Genomic DNA, 26,322 nt, shown 5'->3' with positions numbered 1-26,322 from the left:
TCAAAAGTCTATGGGGCTGGATGGGATCCACCTGAGGGTACTGAGGGAGCTGGCGGAAGAGCTTGCCAAGCCACCCTCAATCATTTACCAGCAGTCCTGGTTAACAGGGTCCCGGATGACTGGAGGCTTGCCAATGTGACGCCCATCTACAAGAAGGGCCGGAAGGAGGATCTGGGGAACTACAGGTCTGTCAGCCTGACCTCGCTGCCAGGGAAGATTATGGAGTGGTTCGTCTTGAGGGTGCTCACAAGCCATGCGCGGGACAACCAGGGGATCAGGCTCAGCCAGCACGGATTCATGGAAGGCAGGTCCTGCTTGACCAACCCGATCTCCTTCTATGACCAGGTGACCCGCCTGGTGGATGAGGGAGAGGCTGTGGATGCGGTCTACCTGGACTTCAGTAAAGCCTTTGACACCGTCTCCCACAGCATTCTCCTAGAAAAGCTGGCGGCTCACGGCTTAGACAGGTGCACTCTTCGCTGGGTAAAAAACTGGCTGGACGGCCGAGCCCAGAGAGTTGTGGAAAACGGAGTTAAATCCAGTTGGCGGCCGGTCACGAGCGGTGTTCCCCAGGGCTCAGTTTTGGGGCCGGTCCTGTTCAATATCTTTATCAATGATCTGGACGAGGGGATCGAGTGCTCCCTCAGTAAGTTTGCAGATGACACCAAGTTGGGCGGGAGTGTTGATCTGCTGGAGGGTAGGAAGGCTCTGCAGAGGGACCTGGACAGGCTGGATCGATGGGCCGAGGCCAACTGTATGAGGTTCAACAAGGCCAAGTGCCGGGTCCTGCACTTGGGCCACAACAACCCCAGGCAACGCTACAGGCTTGGGGAAGAGTGGCTGGAAAGCTGCCCGGAGGAAAAGGACCTGGGGGTGCTGGTTGACAGCCGGCTGAACATGAGCCGGCAGTGTGCCCAGGTGGCCAAGAAGGCCAACGGCATCCTGGCCTGTATCAGAAATAGTGTGGCCAGCAGAAGTAGGGAGGTGATCGTGCCCCTGTACTCGGCACTGGTGAGGCCGCACCTCGAATACTGTGTTCAGTTTTGGGCCCCTCACTACAAGAAGGACATGGAGGTGCTGGAGCGTGTCCAGAGAAGGGCAACGAAGCTGGTGAAGGGCCTGGAGCACAAGTCTTATGAGGAGCAGCTGAGGGAACTGGGGTTGTTTAGCCTGGAGAAGAGGAGGCTCGGGGAGACCTCATCGCGCTCTACAACTACCTGAAAGGAGGTTGTAGCGAGGTGGGTGTTGGTCTCTTCTCCCAAGTAACTGGCGATAGGACGAGAGGAAATGGCCTCAAGTTTGTACCAAGGGAGGTTTAGATTGGACATTAGGAAAAATTTCTTTACTGAAAGAGTGGTCAGGCCTTGGAACAGGCTGCCCAGGGAGGTGGTTGAGTCACTATCCCTGGAAGTATTTAAAAGACGTGTGGATGTGGTTCTTAGGGACATGGTCTAGTGGGCATGGTGGTGTTGGGTTGATGGTTGGACGGATGATCTTAGAGGTCTTTTCCAACCTTAATGATTCTATGATTCTAACTCCACCTCAAACAGATACTGCTGTCACTTAAAATAAAGCTGAGGCTGCCACTGCATTTGGTGAGGTTCCGAAGACTGAGGCCATCCTGGGCAAAGTACAGGGTTGCGTTCCAGGAAAGTGTTAAACAGAGCAGTAACTTGGTACAGTGACAGAACTGAGTGAAAATGAAAACAAAAGGTGTTTGTCTGTCTCCAATTTTGCCGGCATAATCCTTGCCCGTTTCTCATATGTACACTCCTATGCTTTATAGCCTTAAGTAGGTTTTGGATAGGAAAGAGAGATTTAGCTATCAGTTTGAGATAAACTCCAGGTCACCGGTTCAGTTGCCAAGACTTGATTTCGCTCACTCTGGTCACTGCAGTTGCTGGCACCACAGGCACATGGTCCCTCTGACCTGTGAACTCCAGTTGCTGGCACTTAGACCTCCAAGTACACAAATGCACACAGAACAGAGAGTCCCTCACCCAGCAATATGCTTAGAAGTGGAGTTTAGTAAGAAGACAGGACAGATCAGGTGCAGGGCACGGCCAGACAAGCATACTGACCAGCCAATCATTCTTCCATGTTTATTCCTCCCCAAACTACCTTGTTCCCTTCTTTTTCCTGCCTTTAGTTCCTTTCCTAAGCATCCCATAAGTCTTGTACAATCCTGAAATGCTCTTCCTAGTATCACACAGTTTGTCCCATACGCCTAGGAAGTAACCCACCCGCGACTTGGACAGTCTCTGAACTTCAGGAAACACTGTGAGGGTGACTGTTCACTGGCCCAAGTTGCCCAGAGAGGTGGTGTGGTCTCCATCCTTGGAAAGAGTCAAAAGCTGACTGGACACGGTCCTGGGCAACCAGCTCTAGGTGGCCCTGCTTGGGCAGGGGGGTTGGACCAGATGACCTCCAGAGGTCCCTTCCAATCTCAACTACTCTGTGATTCTGTACAGGTGGGCTTGCCAGGTGAATAGTCACACTGCCTAGGAGCATTTGCAATACCCAGATCTTGGGAAGACCTGCGAGGACAAAGAAATGCAAGTGAATAGCAAGGAGATCTTTTTTTTAATCCCTCCTCCCTGTCCTTTTTTTTTTTTTGCATCAGCATTTAACATAGAAGAGGGATCTTGGCATACATGACTGATTTGTTCTTCAGTAGTCTTGGTTCTTCACTTTTCACGTGAATCAGGCTAAAGTTTGATGTTTTTTACAGGAGGGAAAATAAAAGATGATTATACACTAGTGATGTGAATTTGAAGTAATGTTTACAGCAATATGTACCTGGCATAACTGTTCGGGTTTCTGTAGCAGGGGCTGCAGGGCTGCCCTGTGATGGAAGAGGCCATGAACTGATATACATAAGAAAGAGCGTCAGCCCTTAAGGCAGAAGACACCCAGAGAGGACTGCTGAGGGGGCTGCAGACGTACTCTTGGAAGGAGACACTTCTGAAGGGACTGTAGCCCATGGGGGACACATGCCACGACTGTGGCTAGCAGATGACCCACACTGGGACAGCAATGCTGGGAAGCATGAAGCAGCTTGGTATTTTTATGGAAAAGAAAGCTCCACATGCTAGTTATTGTTGTGAGCGCTACTTCGAATTCACATACGTGTACGGGGCATAACTGGCAGGGTTTTAGTAGCGGTGAGCTGCAGGAATGGCCTGGGTGGGAGAGGGCTGTGAAGTGCCCTGTACCAGTCACGATTGCTTCCAGCCAGCTCAAAAACTGATGGAAAATCCATTTTAATGTATTTTCACATTTTTATTTAATTAGATTCACAATTCCGCAGGTGCTGATGGCCAGGAAACACAGAATTGTCTTGCGGTTTATTCCAAACGTCTTTATGTGTACGTGTGCTTTGTTGCATGACAGGCTTTCTGACATCTACCCAACAGCCCTGCACTTCCCACAGCATCAGCCCCGGTGCTCACTCTGTTCACATGACTCATCCCACAAGCCAGTGAGAGCTGCATGCTTTCTCTGACATTATAGCTTGTACAGATACATGTAAGCATTCAAATGAAAACACCTGTAAGCTATATCTTATCATCATCAGTTCTATGACTCATTAGATTCTGTTAATTTCTTCACCTGCACAGTCAGCTCTCAGTCAAGTAAAGGCAATTTGAAACAGTGCGTTTGGAAAGAAGACTCAGTGCAGACCCAGAACCACAGACAAACTCCAACCAGCAGCAGAACACTGAGTTTCTTTAAGCTTACAATGGCACCCTGGAAGAGACCGCATAAAGTTGCACTGTTAATCATAAACACAGGTTTTGTGTGTTATCTGCTGCACTTACTGCATGATCAAAGAAAGGGAAGACTTCATTCCTTGGACATTAATGCTCGATCTCTGAACCAAGAAAATAACATCCTTCAGAGACTGGACCATTTGGACTGGAACATTCATAACCTCTGTAAGTAAAATGCCGTACTGCTTAACTTTTTGAGGATTACATACCTAGATTTTCTGAAGGATAGAATAACAGATAGCAGCGATAATGTTTATCTGATTTTCCCTGGACACTTTTGATTGTGTTGGGATTTTTTTTTTTGTTTTGGGTTTTTTTTTTCCCTTGTAATCTTGAAAAAGATTTGATAGCTTCTCTACTTACACACAAAACAATAAAGTCTTTCACAGTCATCATGGTGGTTTTTTGCATATTAGACAATTCCTGGCCCTGAACTCTTTTAGAAGTGTTAAGCAATTTTAAGGTGGTGGTTGTACCAGCATACTCATCTCAGGCAGCTATTATTCCTGTCACTATTTTGTTTGCCATAAAAAGCTATTTTTGAGAGAATCTGGAAATGCCCCATTTCCTCAGCCTCTGCCATGTAGGTGAGCAATACGGGGAACTGTGAATCACTCATTCCTTTTCCTTTGTGTACCTTGAGCATAGACACAACAGAGTTACTGTGGGGAAAAGACGTTGATGAACTCTGTGTCATCTGTTCGATTCGACTGTGTTTCTAAGCAGCATTAGCTGAAATCTGCTGGCAGGACTGCTTCTCTCTCATCCCACGACAGTGAAAGGCCAACAGCATCCCAGCAGATGTGCTTGTATATGAGCAATATTAATTTAAAAAGGGCCTTTTCCTTCTCACAGCAATGTTGGTGAATTTTGACCTTGTTTTCAGGTAGGTTGAACTGTTGGGAAGTGGGCACAATAGAGCCATCTGACTAAGAGCTGAAGAATCCACCTCTTTAGTTCCTTTGGACTCCTTGATTTCCCACTTCTTTCATGTTCTTTGAATCTCATTACCTCATGGCAGTGGTAGGAGGGCTAAAGCAGCCAGAACCCTGCTGGCTGGCATTGCTTTGACTGACATGTTGTCCACATCTCCTCACATTAAAGCTAGATGTGTGGTAGGTAGAAAAGAAGAAACTTAGAATGTCTCGATCATCCAAGCTGGAAACTAGCTGTTTGAAATGCCACTTGGGGCACCCTTGAACTTGATAAGGAATTTTTCCCGTACAGCTTGGTTATGTTTAATATCCCCTATTCCATAATGTCACTGTTGTTGTTGACAGTGTCTTCACTGGCACCTATTCTCATGGACATCAATAGTTGGGCATAGTTTTTGTCGATTATTTTAGAGCCGTTTGAAAGAAAGCTGAAGTCTTCACTTCAACGCTTAGTCATGGAATCACATAACAGTTGAGGTTGCAAGGCACCTCTGGAGATGGTCTATTCTAATTCCCCTGCTCAAAGCATCATCAGCTAGAGCAGGTTGCCCAGGACATTGTCCAGTTGGGGTTTGAAGATCTCCAAGGATGGAGACTTAGCAACCTATCTGGTCTACCTGTTCCAGTTTTCGGTCACTCCAGCAGTTAAACATAAGAATTTTTTTCTTTTTTTTTTGAAAAGGAATTCCCTGTATTTCAGTTTGTGCCTACTGCCTCTTGTCCTTTTAGTGAACACCAGGAGAAGACTCTTCCTCGGTCTTTGTTAGTCCCTTTCATAAGACATTTATATGCATCAATAAGTACCCCCTCTGCCTCCAAGCCTTCTCAGGCTCTCTCAGCCTCTCCTTCTATAACAGATACTCCAGTCTCATAATCATCTTAGTGGCTTTTTGTATGATTTGCTCCAGTATGTCCATGTCTGTTTTGTACTGAGGAGGCCAGAACTGGACACAGTACTCCCGATGTGGCCTCACCAATGCTGGGCAGAGCGGAAGGATCGCCTCCCTCGTCCTGCTGGCAATGCTCTTCCTGATGCAGCCCAGGACACCGTTGGCCTTCTTTGCCACAAGGGCGCACTGTTGGCTCGTGTTCAACTCGGTGTCCACCAGGACCCCCAGGTCCTTTTCCACAAAGCTGCTTTTCAGCTGGTGCTGATCCGTGGGGTTGTTCCTCCACAGGTGCAGGACTTTGTACCTGCCTATATTGAACTTCATGAGGTTCCTGTTGGCCTTTCTCCAGCCTCTTCAGGTCCCTCTGGATGGCAGCAGGACTCTCTGGTGTATCAGCCACGCCTCACATGCACAGACTATTGCTATCCCCTTATCTTATCCCCTTGCTATCCGCTTATCTAGTGCGTACTTCCTCAGCTTGTGCATGAGAGGCAGGGTCAGAAGCCTTACTTAAGTTTAAACAACATCCACTCCTCTCCCCTCATTCACCAAGACAGTAATTTGATTGTAGAAAGCTTTAACTCACACAGGTTTTCTATGCCTTTTTTATATGGCACAGTCTAATGTAAACTTAACAAGACCTTGAGAGATTAGAACAAACCCTATTCAAAGGTTTCTGATAGAGCAGAAGTCAAAACTGACAGCAAGGTTTTCAAAAGATGCTGCAAAGGTCTCATTTATTGTATTTACCTTCAAGTCCTAAACAACCTCTCACAGGCTATCTGTGCCTTTTCTTTATGGCACAATATTGTGAATCTAATAAAACCTTGAGAGATTAGGGTTCACCCTGTTCAAATTTTTCTAAGTGGAAGTCAAAAGATTCCAGTAAGCTTATTAAAGAAGAGGGCGAAGGGCTCATTTACTGTATTTACCTTCAAGATCAATATGGTATCAACAACCTGACTTAGATGCTAATCCATTATGGATTCTTAATACATTAATGTAAGTCAAGCATAACATCATGGAATTATTTGGGCCCAATTTAACAATTTGTGTGTTGCCTCTACTCCCAGATTTCCCCACTGATGCCAGCGCAGCGTCCCTTGCCCTGCACTCGTGCAATTGAGAGCAGAATCTGACACAGGGTATTGTGAAATGTGATGTTTAAAAACTCTTCTCATGTAGGAAGAAGGGTCTGATGCTACTCTCATGTGAATACCAGTTTAGCTGTAACTTCATGGATCTCTTGACCTGCAGTGTTATAAGGAGAATTTGGCTCAGTTATGATGATGGAGAGTGTTCTCTACTGCTGTTATAATCAATCCTTTTTTATTTTCAATCAGCAAAATCAGTGGAAGCATTTCGTGAAAATATAAAACAAATAGAACATGATCTGAAGCTGCAAGATAACTCCAAGACTGAAATACGCAAAGCTGATAATGCAAAGGAGGAAAAGAAGATTGTACACCGTTTGCTGTACCCGGACTCAATTTTGTTCAAACGGTGGGGTGCAGATTTAAGGGAAGAGGAGCAAACTGTTGCACAGAATCTGTTCTTAAGTTATGGGTATAATGTTTATCTCAGTGATCGTCTACCTCTGGATCGACCTATCAGAGACACCAGATCTCCCAGGTGTGGTATAAGGCCTCTCTACATTCACAAGGAGACATGAAACTAAAGGGAAAGGGATCCGCAGTACTTTGGACTAAGTTAAAATAATCTACTAACAGATCTCAATTTGTACTCTGTTCGTTTAGGGTTTTTTTCCCTATAATTTTCTTCCAGATCTTGCTCAGACTTGTAATATTCCAAAGATTGTGAAAAGAAGTCACAGTGTAGAGAAGACACTTAGGAAAAAGAATATCATGTTAACATTACAATTAATTCAGGACTTCTAACTGTCAGTAAAAAGGGGAAAAATTAACCATAGTATTCAGAGATATGAGACCTTCTGGTCTGTTTACATTCTATTTAAGCCCCAAAGCCCAGCACATCTGAAGCATGCTTTCTCTTGTCTCTTACATTGTCTTATGTAAGCCTCTTATATGCTGAGATATCCAAAGTGATGTTTTTCAGCTGTCCTCTCCCACCCACCTTTGGAAACCCCCCAAAATATAATCGATGAAGAAGTAACCTACATTGTAAAATTCTGTCCTTTTTAACAAAATGCTTGTTTTTCTTAGCTATGTTGCAGACCGTAAGTGGGGAATACCTATACTGCATATTAAAAGATGATTAGAAATCAAACAGGTGGCTGGAACTAATTTTTGGCCAGTGAGTCCCATGAAGGGTGAGGGAAGATTCAGCACTTGAGCTGAATCCCTGGCACTCTTATCTTTAGTAGTGTAGACATAGCCATAATGGACTGGTGACCTTGGGAGTTTCCTCATAGCCTTACTTTCTCTCTCTCTTTCCCTCTCAAGTTATCAAAGAGTACTCCATAAGAGAAAGCTTAAGGGATTTTTCCAGGAATTAGTTGGTTCTTGAAGCCAATAGATAATATTTTTTAAGCAGCCCAGTGGTACTATGGGAGCTGGCGTAAGTAACCATTAAAATCCTCATTAGGAGCAAGTATCTGTTAAAAAAGCAAACACATTTTTTTCTGCATAGTATGATAAGTTACACAATTTGTTGCGAAAGATAATAGTAAGCTTTACAGGAATTAACTCGTGTAAACGTGGGAGAATGTCACAGATGATATACTGCCAGCCTACACCTTTGTACCTGTGGTCGCTTGTACTAAATCTGATGGAGCTTTTCAGAAATGGATGTGGGGGGCAGAGTGGATTGCAAACTGAGCGTGAATTAACAATGTCGTACTTGGGAAAAGGGGAGTTGTCTTACTGGCAGCCCTCTGGAAGATGCAAAGAGCAGGTTATGCAACTGGGTCCTCATCGTACTGCTTGGATGGAGCTGGCTCCATCCAGGGCAGACAGTAATATGTGGTATCCTCTGGGTCTTGGATCAAGCCTTGACTCTGGCACATAGTGACGGTTTGCATGCCTTTCTCAGTTCATAGTGTCTGAAGTAGAGTGAGGGCCGTGTAGTAGCTTCCAGAGTGAGTTTCAGGGGGCTTTCTGTGCAGCGTGTCTTGGGGCGCTCAGGCAGAGGGTGTGGCGTTGTGTGAGGGCACAAAGTGGGGAGCCAGCCACAGATCCTCCTGAGGCAGCCCTGAGCTGAACGATCCCCACTCTGCTGGGGGATCATTTTGGGGAGAACTGTCTAGAGCTGCCATTACAGAGGTGGCCGGAGCAAGTGCACGATTGGTCTGTGTGGTCCCAAAGAACGGCTGCAGTGCCTGGTGCTCCTCTGCTTCACTGTGAAGACGTAATTGCAGAGATCACCTTTTGCAGATATCCACTCAGGCTCTTGTGCTAATGGATAATAAGGTAATGGAGAAATTCCAACAAAAATGCAATCCATTCGTGCACAATTGCCTCTGTAGAGGTCTACTTGGAGCACAAGCCTGGGTCGCAGAGAGTTGCATTATGTAGCCACACAACTCATGCAGTCTGTGTATTGCTTTCATGAGCATGTTTCTAAGGGAAGGGAATGATCAGCCTGAGAATCCAGCTATGCTCTCTTGTCTGCTCTAGAGGGAGTTAGCGCTTAGTACTGTGAAGACCACCCAGTCCTCACCATCTGCCCGGTGGCCAGGATGTTAATTAGCAGAGCTGACAAATATCCGAAATATATACTTAAAAAACAAAAAATTAAAAAATCTTTTGACAGAAAGCAGGAAGTCCAGAATTATTCAAGCAAGCACAAAACAAGTTCATTTCAGTACTGGAAACAATTTATTGTGGTGTGCCATGGAGTTCCACGAGGCCTGGTTTACTCTGTAAGAAGGATTTTTGAAGCTCTTTCAAGAATTTCTAAAGAGATCCCTTGTCCAAGGGAATCCTTCTTCCATGTCAGTTAAATATAGCTAGACCTACCTTGTTCTTCTTCATTGCACATACAAAGGGATTATTGTCCAATTTGCTTTTGTCTGTTGTCAGGTTTGGCTATTGTCCTTCTGTAAATGCAAAAAGCCAAATTTCACTCACATGTCCACTCCCTTGTAAGCTGATCATCCCTGGCTGAGTCGGCTGTATTCTTTAGTTTCAATATTTTATAAGCATTTTGGATTGAGAAACAGTAATTTTTCTTTCTTACTGTCTTAACAGAAATCTTAACTTTACCCAAATGGTTTATATACATACATAACGCAACTCAAATGAATAATGAAACTTGGATTTGGGAGTTCCTTTTTTTCACTCTTATGCTGATTTTCACTATATGTTTTAAGCCCAACATCCTAATTCTGCCTTCTTGCAGCTGCCTTGCTCGCTGACTTTCTTTAGAAATTGTGCTAAAGTTGTTGTTCTTCTGTTACAGCTGTAAAATGAAAACATATCCAAAAGACCTTCCCACACTCAGTGTTGTACTTATATTTATGAATGAAGCACTTTCAATCATCTTACGTGCAATTACTAGTATAATTAACCGAACACCTTCTCATTTATTGAAAGAAATCATCCTGGTAGATGATTACAGTTCAAATGGTAAGTGACCCAGGGAATGCAGGAGTCTTGCTAATTTATGCCGCTGTTGTGTTAAATGACTGTTGGTGGCCTTTTGAGTGCACACAGAGTAGACCGCTCAAAATTAAGAAGTATATTGAGTACAGGGAAAAAGCCCAAACACCTTAATAGCCTGAAAAAAGGCAGCTAATAAGGAACAGGATGATGCTCTGCAAGTATTTGAAAAGGTTAAAAATTGAAGTGGGAGAGTATTTATTATCACTGGCTCATCAGGCACAGTACCAAAGTAAAAGCATGCTAAGAAAACTATCTCTGTAGGTATCTGAAATAATAACTTCTTGAAGAATGGTGTCTTGGGTTGTGGAAAATACTCCTAGGGGAAGCAGTGGGTGCCTCGTTGCTCTTAAAATGGAGCTGAACAAAGCATTGTAAAGTCATCTGTAAGAAACAGTATGCCCCTGACCTTACGGGTGATCTTTTTCTTCTCCTTGCCTGATGAGATGTGTTTGGTTTCTGATTTTTCTAAGGCTTTGTGGCTGCTAGAAAAACATGTCCGTTTGGGTGGAGCAAGAGTTTAAGTGAATTTCCAAAACAATGCTAAAAGGTCCCAACTTTCTATTCCTTTTCTTGGACACTATTTTTTTCCTTTAGTGAGGGAGTTGGCATGCCTACAGTTTTTATACGAGCATTTAACATTTTCAGGGCTTGTTTATTTTTGCTTTTCCTTTCTGCATGGTAGAAATTACACACAGAAATTACTGCACTAAGTCGGCTAATTGGTTGCTGTTATGGCACATGTCTAAAGTTTCTACATACTGATGTGTTTGTGTACAATTTAGAAGCCATATAATAGCACTAAAAGTAAATGAAATTCAGGTACTTAATTGAACTCCTGGAATGGAAGCTGGTTTTAAAAATAAGCCTCTTGAATTCATGAGTACCTGAATAATTCTACCTGTTCTATTGCAAAGAACAAATCAGTTTTCTGTCTGGAACTCGGAGAAGCTAGAAAGCCATTATTTACATAATCTTTTCCATTTCTTAATATTAATTAACTTTTTTTTTTTTAATTATTAAAATGTGGGGGCTGGTTTTAGATGATCTGAAAGGACCTTTGGAAACACACATCAAAAATTACAATGCAGAGCATCCTGGACTGCTGAAGATCATCAGACATCAGAAAAGACAAGGCCTAACACAAGCCAGGATTTCTGGCTGGGAGGCATCAACTGCAGATGTTGTTGCAATTTTTGATGCTCATGTCGAAGCGAACGTGGCATGGTAAGACTATGAAGACTGGGGGGTTTCTGAAGTGGGGAGAGAGGTGGACAAGGAGTATAACTGTGTAGCTGGGACAGGCATCCCATATATGGTTCTCCTTTCTGGCCTGCCACATGTTAATTATCAGCCACCAAGTCATTTATCAGCCACCAAGTCAGAGGAAAAGGGATACAATTTATTGAAATAAATAGCAAAGCAGACAGGTAACAGAGTAAGCTGTTTAGTGAAGAGGAAGAGAGAAATGCCTACCTTCTCTGTATATTTATTACATTTCCAGGAAAAAAAGACTGAATGCAGTGAAATAACATAAGAATGACACAGATTATTTAGTTGCACTGCCAGCAGCTTTGGCCTTTTATAAGTATATTAGACAGCCATAATACCCAATGACTTTAAATTGGTTGATTCTTATTCCAACTTTGGCTAATGATATTTGCTGTTGCCTGTTAGTTTAATAGTGCATCATAGTTCTGTAGGACTCTTTTTGCAACGAGAGACAAAACAAGTGGCTGATGATGGATATTTACATTCTGTTAGGTAGTGATGTCTATGGTACTATTTTGTGTGAAATCTCTTTATATTCTCTCCCCTCTGGGTTGTTGAATTCACTGGCTGACTATTGTCCATGTTGTCTCACTTTCTGGGAGCAAGGTTCTTCTCCCAGCCCTTCTCAGGCCCAAATGGCTCTATGTGGTCCAGATCTCTCTTTTTCTTTTGATAACACACTGACGCTCTCTAGCTGTTACAGTCTTAAAGGTAATGCTGAAGTCCTTTAGTCATGGCTTTCAGGACTCATTGGGATTGGGCTGTCAAAAGTATGTAGGGAGAGATAAGGTTAGTTCTTTTAGGCCTAACAACAATTGGGGTCCAGCAAAAACACGCCCTCTGTCAGGGTCTAATACTCTCTAACCAGGTTATTCTAGATATTCCACATGAGGAGGTTTTAATGTTTTAATACTAAATTTATTTATTTGAAGATACATGGGATTTTGGTTTCAAAAAGTGATACAGCAATATAATGAAATCACAACAGAAACACAGTACAGCAATTGCAATACACAGTTGAATCACAGTACAAACGGGATTCACATTGCCACTCTCTATATGCTCACTGTCAAGATGCTGGGCATCCCTAGTCGCTGGGAAGGAATATATGAGTTGAAGCCAACTCAAGCGCGTTGCTCTCTTTGAAGTTCATTTTTCTGGGTGTTCAATTTGTATACTTTATGTTGGACTGAGCGACATATACACTTCCCCCGTGTTGGTCTGGCTGGCTCAGGAAGATAATGCTTTCTATTGATTATTTTAGGAAGGCCATGTACATAACCAGTTGACCCACTCAACTGATACTGCTGTTTATCTGCAACAAAGGCCACTCTCTGGTCCCCTTGGGATAAGTTCAGCTTCCTTTATGATAGCCGTGGTCACTCCCTACATTCTTCTCTGAGCTTTATGAGCACATCATCCTTGCCTGTCTTCTCTGAGCCTTCTTCCGTCATCACACCTCTTCTTGATCGGTCACACCCTTCCCCTCATACAGCAGCCGTGCCATCAAGGCACGGGGGAAAGACGGTGAATGATCGACCTCCAGGCTTACAGCACCCCTCCGGGCTTACAGAAAGGGTCTCCTTTCTTTCCTTTTCCCTTCTTGTCTCTTCATGCAGATAGCGAAGACTCTTTAGAGCCTGTAGGAAGCAGACCCAGGTAGCAATAAACCCAGCAAGTTAAGCATGGAACTTATGGTTAGTTTGATTAGTGACAGTCAAAATGCAGAAGCAGCCTAATGGAAGGGAGAATTGAGCCATGGCATTAGAAATTTGGGTTACTAGCGCTACAAGACTGGCATATAATTTTTTGTAGAGGCCAAAGTCAATGACTTCAGCAAAGTAGCTAACTCAGTTTTAGAAGCAGGTGGTAAAGTTTAGTACTGTTCATTAGATTTCCACTTTTTCAAGCTGAATAGACTCTGCTTCTTAATTTTGGTAGGGCTGAACCTATTTTGTCTCGACTAAAAGAAGATCGCACTGTTATAATATCACCAGTATTTGACAATATTCGGTTTGATGACTTTGAGCTTCTTCAGTATTCAGTGGCTGCAGATGGATTTGACTGGGCACTCTGGTGCCTTTACGAACCTTTACCAGATGAATGGTATGCTCTGAAAGATGAAACAGCTCCAGTCCGGTAAGTATGAATCCTTGCTTTGAGAGTGAGCCAAGATACATGATATCCAACATAGAGCTAGCAGAGGGAAGATGTTTTGTAGGTGGTGGGATAGATACCTATGAATCACATTATATCTAGATAGTTGGTTTGGAAGCGTAGGTTCTTTAGCAGCCCTGAAAATCTCAGTACACCAGTTGCAGGGTTGTGTGACAGAATCTGCCCTGCTGATCCTGCTGTCAGATTTTCAGGCAATCCTTGAGTCATTGATTTTTCTGTCTTATGTTCCTTAGCTAGAAGTGTGGTAGCAATATTTATTGACTATACAAGATGAACTGTGGCCCCTCTCCATGCTTGCCCAACAATATGGAGTGAATCTTGCAACTTCACTAGACAATTGCATGTCTGAGCTATGAGGACTCACATGGATTCAAGTTCTTTCTTTGGAGATGTTGGAGTGACATATGATTATAGTGACCTTGGGCAGCCTTTTTCAACCCTTATCACTTGTGTATCACACAAAAGCAAGAAAAAGACATGAACACAATACACACAGCTGTTATACCTAAAGTGATCCCTTGCTGCTAGGCTTAGGATCCGATATATTTGCTTCTGTTCCTGATAGCTCCCTTAACAGCTCAGATTAGTTTATGTATTCAACACAAGATGGTTGCTGGTGCTATGAAACCAGCAGCTATCTCGTGCTGAATATATAAACCCATTTGTTTGCTTGTTCTACAAGGATGTCAGTTATTGTTGACTCTCCCTTACCAATTATTAACCATCTATCAAACAGTAATAAAAAAACTAGCAAGAGATAAGATACAGTCATCAGGTTTTTCTAGTCCTATCCTTTTCATTGGGTTTGTGGCAAGGTTTTGGTAGTGGGGGAGGCTGCAGGGATGGCTTCTGTGAGAAGAGGTGAGGGGCTGCCCCCATGTTGGACACAGCCAGTTCCAGCTGGCTCCCAAATGGATACGGGGCTGGCCAAAGCTGAGCCAATCAGCAATGCTGGTGGTGCCCCTGCAATAACACATTTAAGATAGGGTAAAAAATACTGCGCAGCAGCTGTGAGTGAGAGAAGTGAGGAAGAAATATGAGAGAAACAGGCCTGCAGACACTGAGGTCAGTGAAGAAGGAGGGGAAGGAGGTGTTCCAGGCACCAGAGCAAAGATTCCCCTGCAGCCTGTGGAGAAGACCATGGTGAAGCAGGTCGCTCCCCTGCAGTGTGTGGAGGACTATGCCGGCCAGATATCCACACGGCAGCCCATGGAGGACCAAGCTGGAGCAGGTGGATATGCCCTGAAAGAAGATACAATCTGTGGAGACCCCATGCTGGAGCAGGCTCCTGGCAGGAGCTGCAGCTCATGGAGAAATGCCCAGGCAGGACCGTGTTGGCATGCTGGCAAGAACTGCAGCCTCTGTGAGACCCACACTGGAGCAATCTTCTTCCTGTACCCTGTGGAAAAAGACCCATTCTGGAGCAGTCCTTGAAGAACTGCAGCCCATGGGAAGGACCCATGTTGGAGCAGCTCATGAAGGACTGTATCCCATGGGAGGACCCCACACTGGAGCAGGGGAAAAGTGTGAAGAGGAAATAGTGGCAGAGATGAAGTGTTATGAACTAACTAGAACCCCCATTTTCCATCCCCATGCCCTGCTCGGGCATCTTTTTATCTTCCCCTGCCTTGGTGAGAAGGGGGAAGGAGAGAGTGGCTTCATGGGCACCTGGTGGCAGCCAGCCAAGGTTAATCCACCATACTTATTTAGATAAAGGGCTTTAAAATTTACTATATAGATCCTGAGGATGAAAGGCACTGTGGAAACATTTGAAAATAATGTACTGTGTTTGTCAGATGAGATAGCAGATTTCTTCATTCGTATACTACTACACCTGGTAGCCAAGCGTTGGAGATAAGGCTGCACAGATACCTAGATAAAGAACTATGGGTGAAATTGGCACCTGTATGTGTTAAAAACATTATACAGTGAGCATTAATGGTTCAGGCAGGAGAATGGAATGAAAGCAAGCCAAATGTAGGTTAAAGAATGTTTAATGGGGGCTGTCCACAATTCTTAGACCAGAGAAAATAGGAGCGGGTTTGATCATAGAGAATGGGAATATCAAAAGAGCACCAAATCCCCTTTCAGTCCCCTTTCCCCCACCTCTAGGGTGGATTAATCTACAGTGAAACTGGTCCTGCCAGGCAATTGTCTCATCTCTCTTTCAAAATCTCAATTAACAGTGATTCCACAGTCCCCCTTGGCAATGGGCTTTAGTGTTTAAGTTTCCTTAATATTAGGTAAAATTTCATAATGTCCAACCTAATTCTTCCTCGCTGCACTGTAATCTAATTTCTTTCTTGTGACAATATGTGAAAATTGTTGTTACATATCCTCTCAAAATAGATCTAGTTCTTTAAAAATACTAGATCATGCTTTTTAGATCATTGATCAAGTTTATTTGCTGTCTTCTGGATTCTTTAATGTTGATCCACATGTCGTTCTGAATTAAATCTGTTACTCTCTCTTGGATACAACTGGAATCCTTCTGGAAGTTCAAGATATGATTGGTGGCTAGTTGACTTGACTTTATTTCCATCATTGTTGCTTCTTTCTGATTTTATTTGTTTGGTTCTCCAGGAGCCCATCTATAATGGGGATTCTTGCTGCAGATAGGAAATTTCTGGGTGAGATTGGTATACTGGACAGTGGAATGCACATATATGGAGGAGAAAATGTGGAACTTGGCCTGAGGGTAAGCCTATTTTTTCATCTTTTTCTGAAAGACAGTGAAAATTAGTATGTGATTTTTTTGAAAGCACTCAGGCTGCTTGGTTGTTGTCCAAAGCATGGGTTAATATTTCAGAACAATTCTGTTTTATTTTGGGTAGCAAAGAGAAGTGATAGATTTCCAAAAGTGTTTAAGGCTCATCAGCAGGCTTTTGTTGATACTTCTTAAGGATTTTGACTCCTGACACAAAAACCTAGTTCAGTGAGGAAATTGAATCTCGCAAGATGTGGTACTCTGCAGAAATTTAAGGTATATGTCTCTTGGCTCAGCAGAAGGATAAGATAAGATCAAGTTAAATGAAGTTATGTATTAGGAAGAGAAAAAAAAAACCCAAACAAAAAAAAACCAAACAAAAAACCCCAAAACAAAACCAGAAAGAGGTCTGTCTGCCCTAGAAAGTAATGTGTTCTTCAATTTTGGATGTCTTCAAATCAGGAATGGAGGCTTTTTTTTTTTTTTTTTTTTTTGCCAGAGCAGTTTTATCTGGAGTATCTTCAGTTATTAGGGAACATGTGAGAGCACTAAAAATTCTATTGATGAGTATTTTTTAAAAGCAATGGTGGTTGGAGATATTCTAGAAGACCTGAGAAGAAAAAAAATGAATACAGAGCTTATCTCTATAAAGAAGAGAAAGGATGGTAGAACCTGAGAATTATAAACCTGTTAGCAAGACTTAAATGTCTAGGAAAAAAGGGTTTGATTATTCTTTTTCTCTGTAAATATGAAAACTAGGGGGCTTTGAAAGAAGTTAGTAATGCGTTTCAAAATGAACATGAGGAGGAGGTGCTTCATTCTTCCAGTAGCAGACCAGATCAACAGACCAGGAGCAGAGCTCCTTCCAAAGAGTATTGTGGGTCTTAAAAACTTGCAGCCATTTGTGGGGGAACTGAACAGTTATGGAAGAAAAACCTACTCAGAGTTAGTAAACAAAAGTGAATCACAGGAATATGCAGAAAGTCCCCTGACCTGAAAATAACTGGGGACTGTGAGAGGTAACATATGTACTTGTCTTGTTCTTAATCTTTCCCAGGAATAAGTTTGCAGTCACTGCAGGATACAGAAAATTAGGCTAGGTGGACCGTTGGTCCAGTACGGGCATTTTCGCATGTTCTTACAGCTTTTTCTTTTTTGTTCTGGTATCTATTAGTAACCACATAAAAGATAATACAGACAATATACATTTGTCTGAACACATCATGTCAAACAAATCTAGGTTTTTTTTCTATAACAGGGTAGCGTGCTTTGTGCAAAGAAGAAAAACAGCAGTAATTAGGAGAAACATGAGGAATAAACACCTACAGAGGTGCAGGTTGGGGAACATCCAGCTAGAAAAGAACTGTGAGTAACAGATTTGTATGGGCCAACATGGCCATGCAGCTGGATGGGAAAGGATGGCATTGATGATCCTTCTCTTCCACTGCTAAGTTCTCTTCTGGAGTTGTGTTTTGAGTTCCAGAAACTCCAAAACTCTGGAAACTTTCCACATCAGGAAAGATGTGGAGCAATTGAAGACTCTGAAGGAAAGGAAAGAGAACAAATAGAGTTCCTGCAATATGTGACGTTATAGCAGAAATAGGCCTAAATGAGGTTTTTTGATTTGTAGAAGAGACGATCCAGAGGAAATATAGCAACAGTTTTCCAACCATGTTAAACAAAGCCCCTATGTATGAGGCACCACTCTGAGTCACATGGATGTACTAACTTGGGTTTGATACTATATTGGAGATGTTGACACATTTCTCCAGTACTTGTGGTGGACGTGGTCAAAGACCCCATGCTTCAGATTGTCTAAAATTGAAATGTCACATGTCATCACCTCATGTCATGTGAGGCAGGCTGCGAATTAATATTTCAGTTCTGTTGCTTGAAAATACATTTACACTTTATTCTTTATTGCCCTGCACCATTCACAGTGGAGGCAATATATGTCTGTAGTTATTTACACAAATGCTGGAGGTGAAAACAATGGAGAATCCGTTCAATTAAAACACAAAGCTGCTCTGAAAATGGACTGTAAAAATAGTATTAAAGGTCTCTGTTTATTTCCATTTTGAGAGTTTCTTGTGTCAAATGTGCTTGGTTAGCAAGCAAGCAACCTCTTCTGTTTTTCTTTAGCCAGCTGCCAGCCCTGGAAAATTTAATGTGAAGATGTGAAAGAAGTCTATAGCACACAGTGGAGCATTATGTGGTGATCCCTAAACTAGTACAATAAATCTGCATTGTACAGTGCCATGTGGACTTGCCAGCTTGAGTTCAGTTCTGCATAGCTGCTCGCCTTTTGAAGAGCTTCCATACTTACACTGGTTCATGTATAGTCAGTTTGGGTGTGATTGTTCTGGACCTTTGGTACTTTTGAAGCATTGGTTGTGGCCTGCTTAGGTATTTCTTTGAATTCCATGTAGATATTTTCCAGGAATCCACTCGATTTTTTCTTTCTCTTGAATTCTCCCTCATGTGTAAGATTTTTGCAGGACCAGTTTTGCTCTTGGCATGTCCTGGGCAATGTCACTGCTTCTGAAGGATTCAGGCCCATAACCACCACAGTATTTAGCAATCTAGCTCCTAGTGAGATCAGTTGGAGGTATGTACCAGTTTGCCTTAGCGTATCTATGCCAATTGATCTGAGTGCCTTGTCACAGGAAACTGGTGAGTAGTTTTGTTAATGGTGATGGCAAAGAAAAGGAAGAAAGAACATGCCTTTCCTCTCCTGGACCTGTGATAGGGCTACACACAGCAGAAATGAAAGGTATTGAAAAATTCTTTTCATTCATTCAAGCCAGAAAATAGAGCTTTGAATGTTGAGGGCCTGCCAGTTCATCTGGTGAAGGAGTGGGGCAAGGAGAAATGGGAGCACTTCAACAAAAAGTGCAAAGAGTTTGAATAAATAGGCAACTTTACCTCAAATTCTTTCTTCTTGACCTAGGCCTGGCAGTGTGGAGGTAAAGTAGAAGTGCTGCCCTGTTCAAGGATCGCTCATTTGGAAAGAGCTCACAAGCCTTACCTGCCAGACTTGAGCATTGCAGTGAAACGCAACGCCTTGCGGGTAGCCGAAGTGTGGATGGATGACTACAAGTACATGGTCTACTTTGCATGGAATCTTCCAATTGAGGTTGCAGTGTTTCTCTGTGTTTCAAATTGGAATCCAAAGTCTGAAAGTGGTCAAATAAGAGCATGTGGTCACACAAAAAAGAGGCATAGTGTGGTTATAACAGTCACTGTGGGGAAAAAAAATAATATTGATATGTTAATAATTATTGATATGCATGGCATCTGAGAGCCATGATCATAGCCATGTTCCTCTTAGGCTCAGACCAAGAGCTGATGCCTAGCTTAAAGAATATAAAATGGAATTGTTTAACATGTATTTTAACTTTTTTAGGGAAAGTAGGGAATATTTTTCCTGGAATATTCATAATTTTGCATGAAAGAGCATGTCTCTAGTGATCTGGGTGTCCCTGAATATCTTTTAAACAAGCAAATTTAACTTCAAATATAGAATTCAATTACTCTTCATCACATACCCAATGACTTTTTTTAAGTGAGCTCTCCTCTCTGCAGCCGAAAGTTCTGCTTTTGTTTTCCTGGAACAAAAAGGGGAAAGTCTTATAGCATCCTTGGAAGGATGAAAAATGGTAATACCAGAAAATTAAGAACTTTCCTTTAATAATAATAATCTAAGTCCTTTAAATTATAGGGGTTTTTCTCCTTTTGGTTAACTTCAGTACTTCTGAATATGGTTTTAACTTTTCTCCATCAGAAACTGTTGAGAATATTGGAAATGTCAAGACCTGGTCTTTAGAGTATTGATAACTTCAGTTAATAAAAAAACTGTATGAATTTTCCCAGCCTGCACTTCAGTGGGTTTATGAATCTTTAACAAAGGAAGAATAGCCTCCCACCTCCTTGTGTTTTCTAGAATAGATATTAAAGAAACAAATTAAAATATATGGTGATATAGCATAAATTAAAACTTCAGAAGAATCCACTTTCCTTCCCCATTCATTAACTTTCCAAAATATTTGGAATTTTTCATTTGAAAATGCTAGTCATCAGAAACTAAGCCATTGATAGGAACAAAGTATCAGTTTTAGCACTGAGTGAAACTTGAGTAAAACTTGTTCATCTTTGATGACACCTTTTCTCTGGGATGTACAAGTCTATTTGAAATTCCTAACCTAACTTATTCAAGTCACGGACTGCATTTTACAGGACTGCTTAAAGACAGGGTATAAGCTCCTGTTGGACTGATTTCTGTCCAGCTTTCCTGCTGGAGCTGTTCCACTTTGCATGAGAGGTTACATAGTCTTGGCAACAATAGTTTGAATCTCAATTGCTCCCACATGAGATGAGCATCACAGTCAACAAACTGTTGATCAAACTAAGGTTGTTAACAAGCTCTGTCTTATTTTTCACTTTGAGCTAGATTTTTTTTTTTGTCAATATGAAAACGACTTCCTAACCATATCTAACTTTGATATCATTTATATTTATTTTTATGAAGCCTTAACATGTTAGGTTTTCAGTAATTTATTGGTGCCTCTAGGCAAATTCTGAAGTTTAAAAATGTACATTTTTTTAAAATGAACTTTTAAATATACTTTTTATGTTATGAATAGATAATATGGAGAAATAAGTCTGTATTTTCCCTAGTTTCTCAGACCACCTTAATGTTCTGAAATTAAGTGTGTTGTTCTTGCAGAATCCTGGAATAGACTTTGGAGATGTTTCTTCCAGAAAAGAGCTAAGGAAAAAACTGAACTGTAAAGGCTTTGACTGGTACATAAAAAACATTTACCCTAATTTAGTATTTCTTCCCAACATTGTTGGCTATGGAACAGTAAGTATTGAATCTGTTTATTTGAAATATGGAACAACTAATAAGCTCTACTGTTTTGAAGAATTGTTGTGAACACTGTTTTGCTGATTATGATATATTTTCCTAGAAACTTTAAAAAGAGTTTTACATGTCTTTCTAGACACTGAAGCTTTCTAAAGTCTTTTTCATATTAGTTGTCAGTCTAGAATTTCTAAACTGTGGTTATTGTGTATGTACTGATGGGAGCCCAGCAGTAGTTTGGGAAAGTGCTTAACATGCATTTTTTTTACTGTATGCAAAACTCATCTATTGACCAACAAGAATAGATCAGTATCTTCTTGTAAGGGCCTGAATTTTTCAATGGAACATACGGATTTTTTTCTGCAGAGATTAGCAGGATAATTTGGAAAGCATGCAGACATGAATCAAGATATCATGTAATACATTGGAAGTCAGGCCACTGTTGCAAAAGAGAGAACTAATCATGCAGGCTGCAGTGGCTTCTTAACATAGGTAGGCATTTTCTAGACCCAAGCTTGCATACCTTGCTTTAGCTGGGCAGTGGTATTCACCTGTTTGGAGCTGCCTGGTGACTTCTGACATGGTGCTACATGGCTTGATGTCAATAAGTCTTTGAAGGACCTTAGGTTTGCTTTTAGTTTTTGCTGTGATGAATCATTTCTACAAAGGTAATCTGAGATTTCTTTTCTAAACCCATATTGTATCTTCCACTTCAGGATTCGATGCAGAGTTCTGAATAAACTAGCCTTGCTCTCAGGACAGTTTCTAAAATTAGCGGTGAGGAGTTGAAAAACAGGATTTCTGTTCCTTATGGTAAATTTCCTGTTTTATTCTGCAGATGAAAAACACCTTGAAAGAAGACATCTGTATTGATCAAGGCCCTGTCCCTGGAAACACGCCAATTATGTATTCCTGTCATGCATACTCACCACAGGTAATGCAAGCAACTGATCAGATCTTCATGTATGAGCTGTTGCTAACTGTTCCTTTCAAGCCTTCACAGGGCCATGAAGCAGGCACTTCAAAACTATTATCTCTGTGCTATCTAAAGGGGAATATTAACCTTTATTTCATTAAATTCTGCTCCCCAATGCAACTGGCAGCAGAGCACATTCCCGTGGAGATCTAAGTGCATTAAACTAAGGCTTTTGGTTCAGGCTTGCCAAAAAATTGTGAGACCTCATGTTCATACTAATTAATCTTGTTGATTAACAGAAGATCAGTCGGCTGAATGGGAGAGAGGTGAAGCTCTTCCTCACACCTCACTGCCTGTCCTCTCAGTAGGAGGGAAGCTAAGGGTTACCATTCAATTGTAAGCATCTTGCTTTTTTTCATTGGAAAGCAGAAAGATGTTGTATAGAGTCAAATTCATCCAGGTTTAGTTACTGAGAGATCAGTGAATGCTGTTGCTATACAGCTGATACCTCAGTTTTGGAACTGTCTGCTATCATCTGCTGGTGAGATTTCCCTGGTATCTTAATTCACTGACAGTAGTGTCACCTTCACTTTCAGCATATCTTTTACCACAGCACTGGAGAAATGTATGTAGGAGGTTTACAGGCCCGACGGAATATAGTTGATAGATGTCTAACAGACCCTGGAAATGGGGACCTGCCAGTTTTAGAGCAATGTGACACAGCTGTGAATAAAGGCCTGAACTTGCACTGGGATTTTAAGCAGGTAGGTGGGTTTCTATATCCCCACATTTCAATAAGCTTTCCCATTATAATGAATCCTTAGACACTTTCCTTGCAAAGCAGTTTGCTTCTGAATAATGTTGCCTTGATTTCAAGACTTGCAGGTGCCACACAAGAGCTACGGTGAAGCTGATTGAGTCTTCAGGGGTATGTGATGTTAAAAACAGGGGGATGGTCACACAACAGAAGCTGATTGAGTTATCGGAATTTAACCAGTTCTCACTTGTTGTCTGAACCATAGCCACTTGTTTGTCCTCCAACTGTCTGTCAGTCTTGGTGGAATCAGCTGGTTTAAGCCTTTTACTTAATGGTTTAAGTCTTTTAATTTTTAGCTGGGCCGACTAAAAACACTCACTTGCTCAGTTATCACAGTTCAGCTACTGGGCAGGGAATGTGCAAGCCCAGGTGCCTCTGTTGCATTTGATGGTCTGACTATACATTGTGAACTCTCTCCAACGTCCACCATCTGTCTTCCCAGCCTCCTCATAGGACCTGTTGGTCTTAGGGAAAAAGCGGGCTGATGCCTCGTCCTGCTCACTCTCTGGTACCATATTCTGTACCAGCGTCTGAGCATGGAAATCCTTGTTGGAGATCAGGCTAGGTTCATCCTTTCAGAGCTCAGATTACAGCTGGCGATGAGAGCCTTCACGCCATGCTCACTTGTCTCCGTTTGTGCAGGATTTATGCCAGCCGATGCTGACATGCTTAAGATCCCAAGTCATGCTTTCATATTCTGTATTCAGCGCCTCTGAATACAGAATATGATAATACTAGGTTAGTCAGATAGTCTAAGACAGATACTGCCTCTCTGCTGGGGCAGGAAAAACAGGCAGCAGAGATAATGGTGGAGGGAGAGGTGGGAAAGGAAGCCGTGCAGCTTCTCCCCTCTCAGGCAGTTCAAACCTTATTAGCTTTATGTAATTAATAATTAATTAATTTTACATGTAATGTATGGGCCTGCTTACTGTAACCCTCTCAGTGAAAAACTAAGCAGGAGGCAAATCTTGTGAGAGAGTGGTAGAGACTAGAGGAGTTGAACTGGTGAAAGACAAAGGTTTCAGTGATGTGCACCAAGTAATATAGACCTACATGGGCTAACATGGGCTTTCCTTTATCTTTAGTCTGGTCTGTAACCACAAAACTTAGAAAAAGTTGCAGGTATGTTTCTGGAAGTTTAGACCCACCTTAAAAGTAAACCTTCAGTTCCTTGTGTGCATCGAGCGTTATCGTAGTGTAACAACTGGCTGCCTGAAGGAGGTGGTTAAGATCCTGTTTGTTCTGGAGCCCAACCCCTTATGAAAATCCTAATTTCCGGCGTGATGAGTTGACTTAATCACACCCCACCCCATTCACAGTAGTTGGTACTGAAATATTGACTCAGAGATAAGAGATGAATATTCTCTTACCTGTTATTAGCTCTCTTCTTTCAAAAGAGGATACAGTATTAAAATTTACTAAAATGATTTTTTGAACTGTAAAAAAACCCCCGAACACCCCACAAAAAACAAACACCACTCTTCCTCTCCCCCAACGCCAACAAAACAGACACAAAATAAACCTCTAAATATATTTTAATATGACTTGGAGAGTTCCATAAGCTGTCATGCATCATTAGCCCGAGAAAAACGCAACATTTTTCTTTCAGGTCTGTGACCTACTAGTGTTTCTCAGACACATTTGTAGAGGCCAAGAGAATTGTTTCCTGACTGAGCACTAAATTTATAAGCCCTCAGCTTCTCTCATATTTCCTTCCCTTTGTAGGGATCAGCCATAATCAACAGGAGCACTAAAAGATGCCTCGAGATCACAACAGATGATCCAGTTTCACACAGACTTGTAATGCGGACCTGCACTGGACAAAAGTGGAATATCCAACACACGGTTAAGAACTGGGGAAAGACAAAAGATCTGGAAGAGAAGACGCAGCACTCAAAGCATTGACTAGAGGACGTTTTTCCTTGAAAATTGCTACGTTCATAATGCAGCACTGAAAGCAATGATTTCAAGAGTTTTTTACATGGGATTTTACAATGCAGTAGTTATTGCAGGAGCTATGAGCTACTCACGCAAAGGTGCAAGTTCATCTCATCACATTCTTGGGGCATCAGCCCCCCCTGAGTTTCCTCAATTAGGAGAGGGAATGTCTTTGCTCTCTTATTATCACCGGAGAGAAGCAGTTACGTCTAAGAGCTTTTCAACCCACCTGAGTTCCTTTTGTTGTCCCTTGGAAGTGCCTATTTCTGCTCATTAATGAAAGACCGGTGTAACTTCCTAACTTTGGTTAGATATGAAAATTCAGAAGAAACAAAAGTGGGTCTGACTTCGTCTTGTACGCAGAGTTTATCTCAGGCTGAATTGGACCATTTTTCGTGTCTTGTGTCATACAGATAATGCAAACCTTCTTGTCAAGATATGCTCATGCTAGTGGGTGAAATGAAATACATCCTTGTTCTTCTGTCCCTGTAAATTATGTCCCTAGACATAATTCAGTTTCTCAGTGAAGTTGGTTAGATTCAGCAGTGTGCCACACTAAGGCTTTTTATATTTACCTACCTGAAGTTGGTTTGTGCTAGCCAGCAGACAGCATGGATAAAGTCCCCTTGGAAACAAGGGGATTCAACTCAGTGGTTTCCACAAACTAATACAAGGCCAATGCAATAGCATATGCCTGTCGAAGAAACTGAGTAAAATATGGCATGGGTTGCTAATGGGAGGCAACTTCCAGGTAGACAGGATATGAGTTCTTGTAGAAATAGGGTCAGGTGGAACTGGCTGTCCTACGTCTTAGAGTAGCCACTCCTAGGACCTATGCTTATTTGTTAAAGGGAACTCCTGTAAAATAAACTCATTAAAACTATATAGAGTTTCAGCCTAAAGTAATTTTGTTATCAAAAGGGTGCCAGGCATTTTATCTGAGTAGAAAATATATTCAGGGTTTGTTTGAATATTTGTTTTAATATAATCCAGTATGATTTGTTTTTTCCTTTCTAATTTCTCTGTAAATTTGATGTGAGCAATCTGGCCCTGATATTCAGGACTGGAATTGGACAAGTTCTTCTTATAGGACAGTCTTTAGTCCTTAGGGTCTGTATTCTTCTGTTCTGAAAATTGATTCTTAAAAACACCACATTTAAACCAGACTGAATTTAAACTACTAAAATCAACTTTTATTCACATGTCCTGGGTCAAAGCCAAAAACACCAAAGAAAGAGGAATATGTGCTCTGGTGGTTTTCTGCATCTTCAACAGTGTGTCTTACCAAAGTCAAAGGATTAGTGTTTCGGCAAGCACAATGAAGAGAGTGGGAATTTAGTCAATACAACTAAAATGATAATCTGGCCTACTGGTGATGTTGACTAAAGTGTTCACATAATCATTTTTCTATTTTAATATGCCACTTCAATAGAATCAAAATGTAGCAGACAT

At 41.9% G+C, this 26,322-nt stretch overlaps 1 protein-coding gene across 1 annotated transcript; it reads left to right on the top strand.

The window, feature by feature from the left end:
• Positions 1 to 1,771: 1,771 nt before the first annotated feature.
• On the top strand, positions 1,772 to 26,322 carry GALNT8 (polypeptide N-acetylgalactosaminyltransferase 8). The gene is made up of 11 exons (XM_075162872.1): positions 1,772 to 3,938; positions 6,942 to 7,230; positions 9,979 to 10,145; positions 11,222 to 11,405; positions 13,392 to 13,589; positions 16,212 to 16,326; positions 19,286 to 19,471; positions 21,062 to 21,199; positions 22,038 to 22,133; positions 22,712 to 22,879; positions 24,658 to 26,322. The coding sequence occupies exons 1-11, from the start codon at positions 3,743 to 3,745 to the stop codon at positions 24,835 to 24,837; spliced, it is 1,917 nt and encodes a 638-aa protein (XP_075018973.1). The 5' UTR covers positions 1,772 to 3,742; the 3' UTR covers positions 24,838 to 26,322.

This window comes from Calonectris borealis, chromosome 1 (assembly GCF_964195595.1).
Source record: "Calonectris borealis chromosome 1, bCalBor7.hap1.2, whole genome shotgun sequence".
Classification (NCBI taxonomy): domain Eukaryota; kingdom Metazoa; phylum Chordata; class Aves; order Procellariiformes; family Procellariidae; genus Calonectris; species Calonectris borealis.
This window is presented reverse-complemented; position numbering and strand designations above follow the sequence as displayed.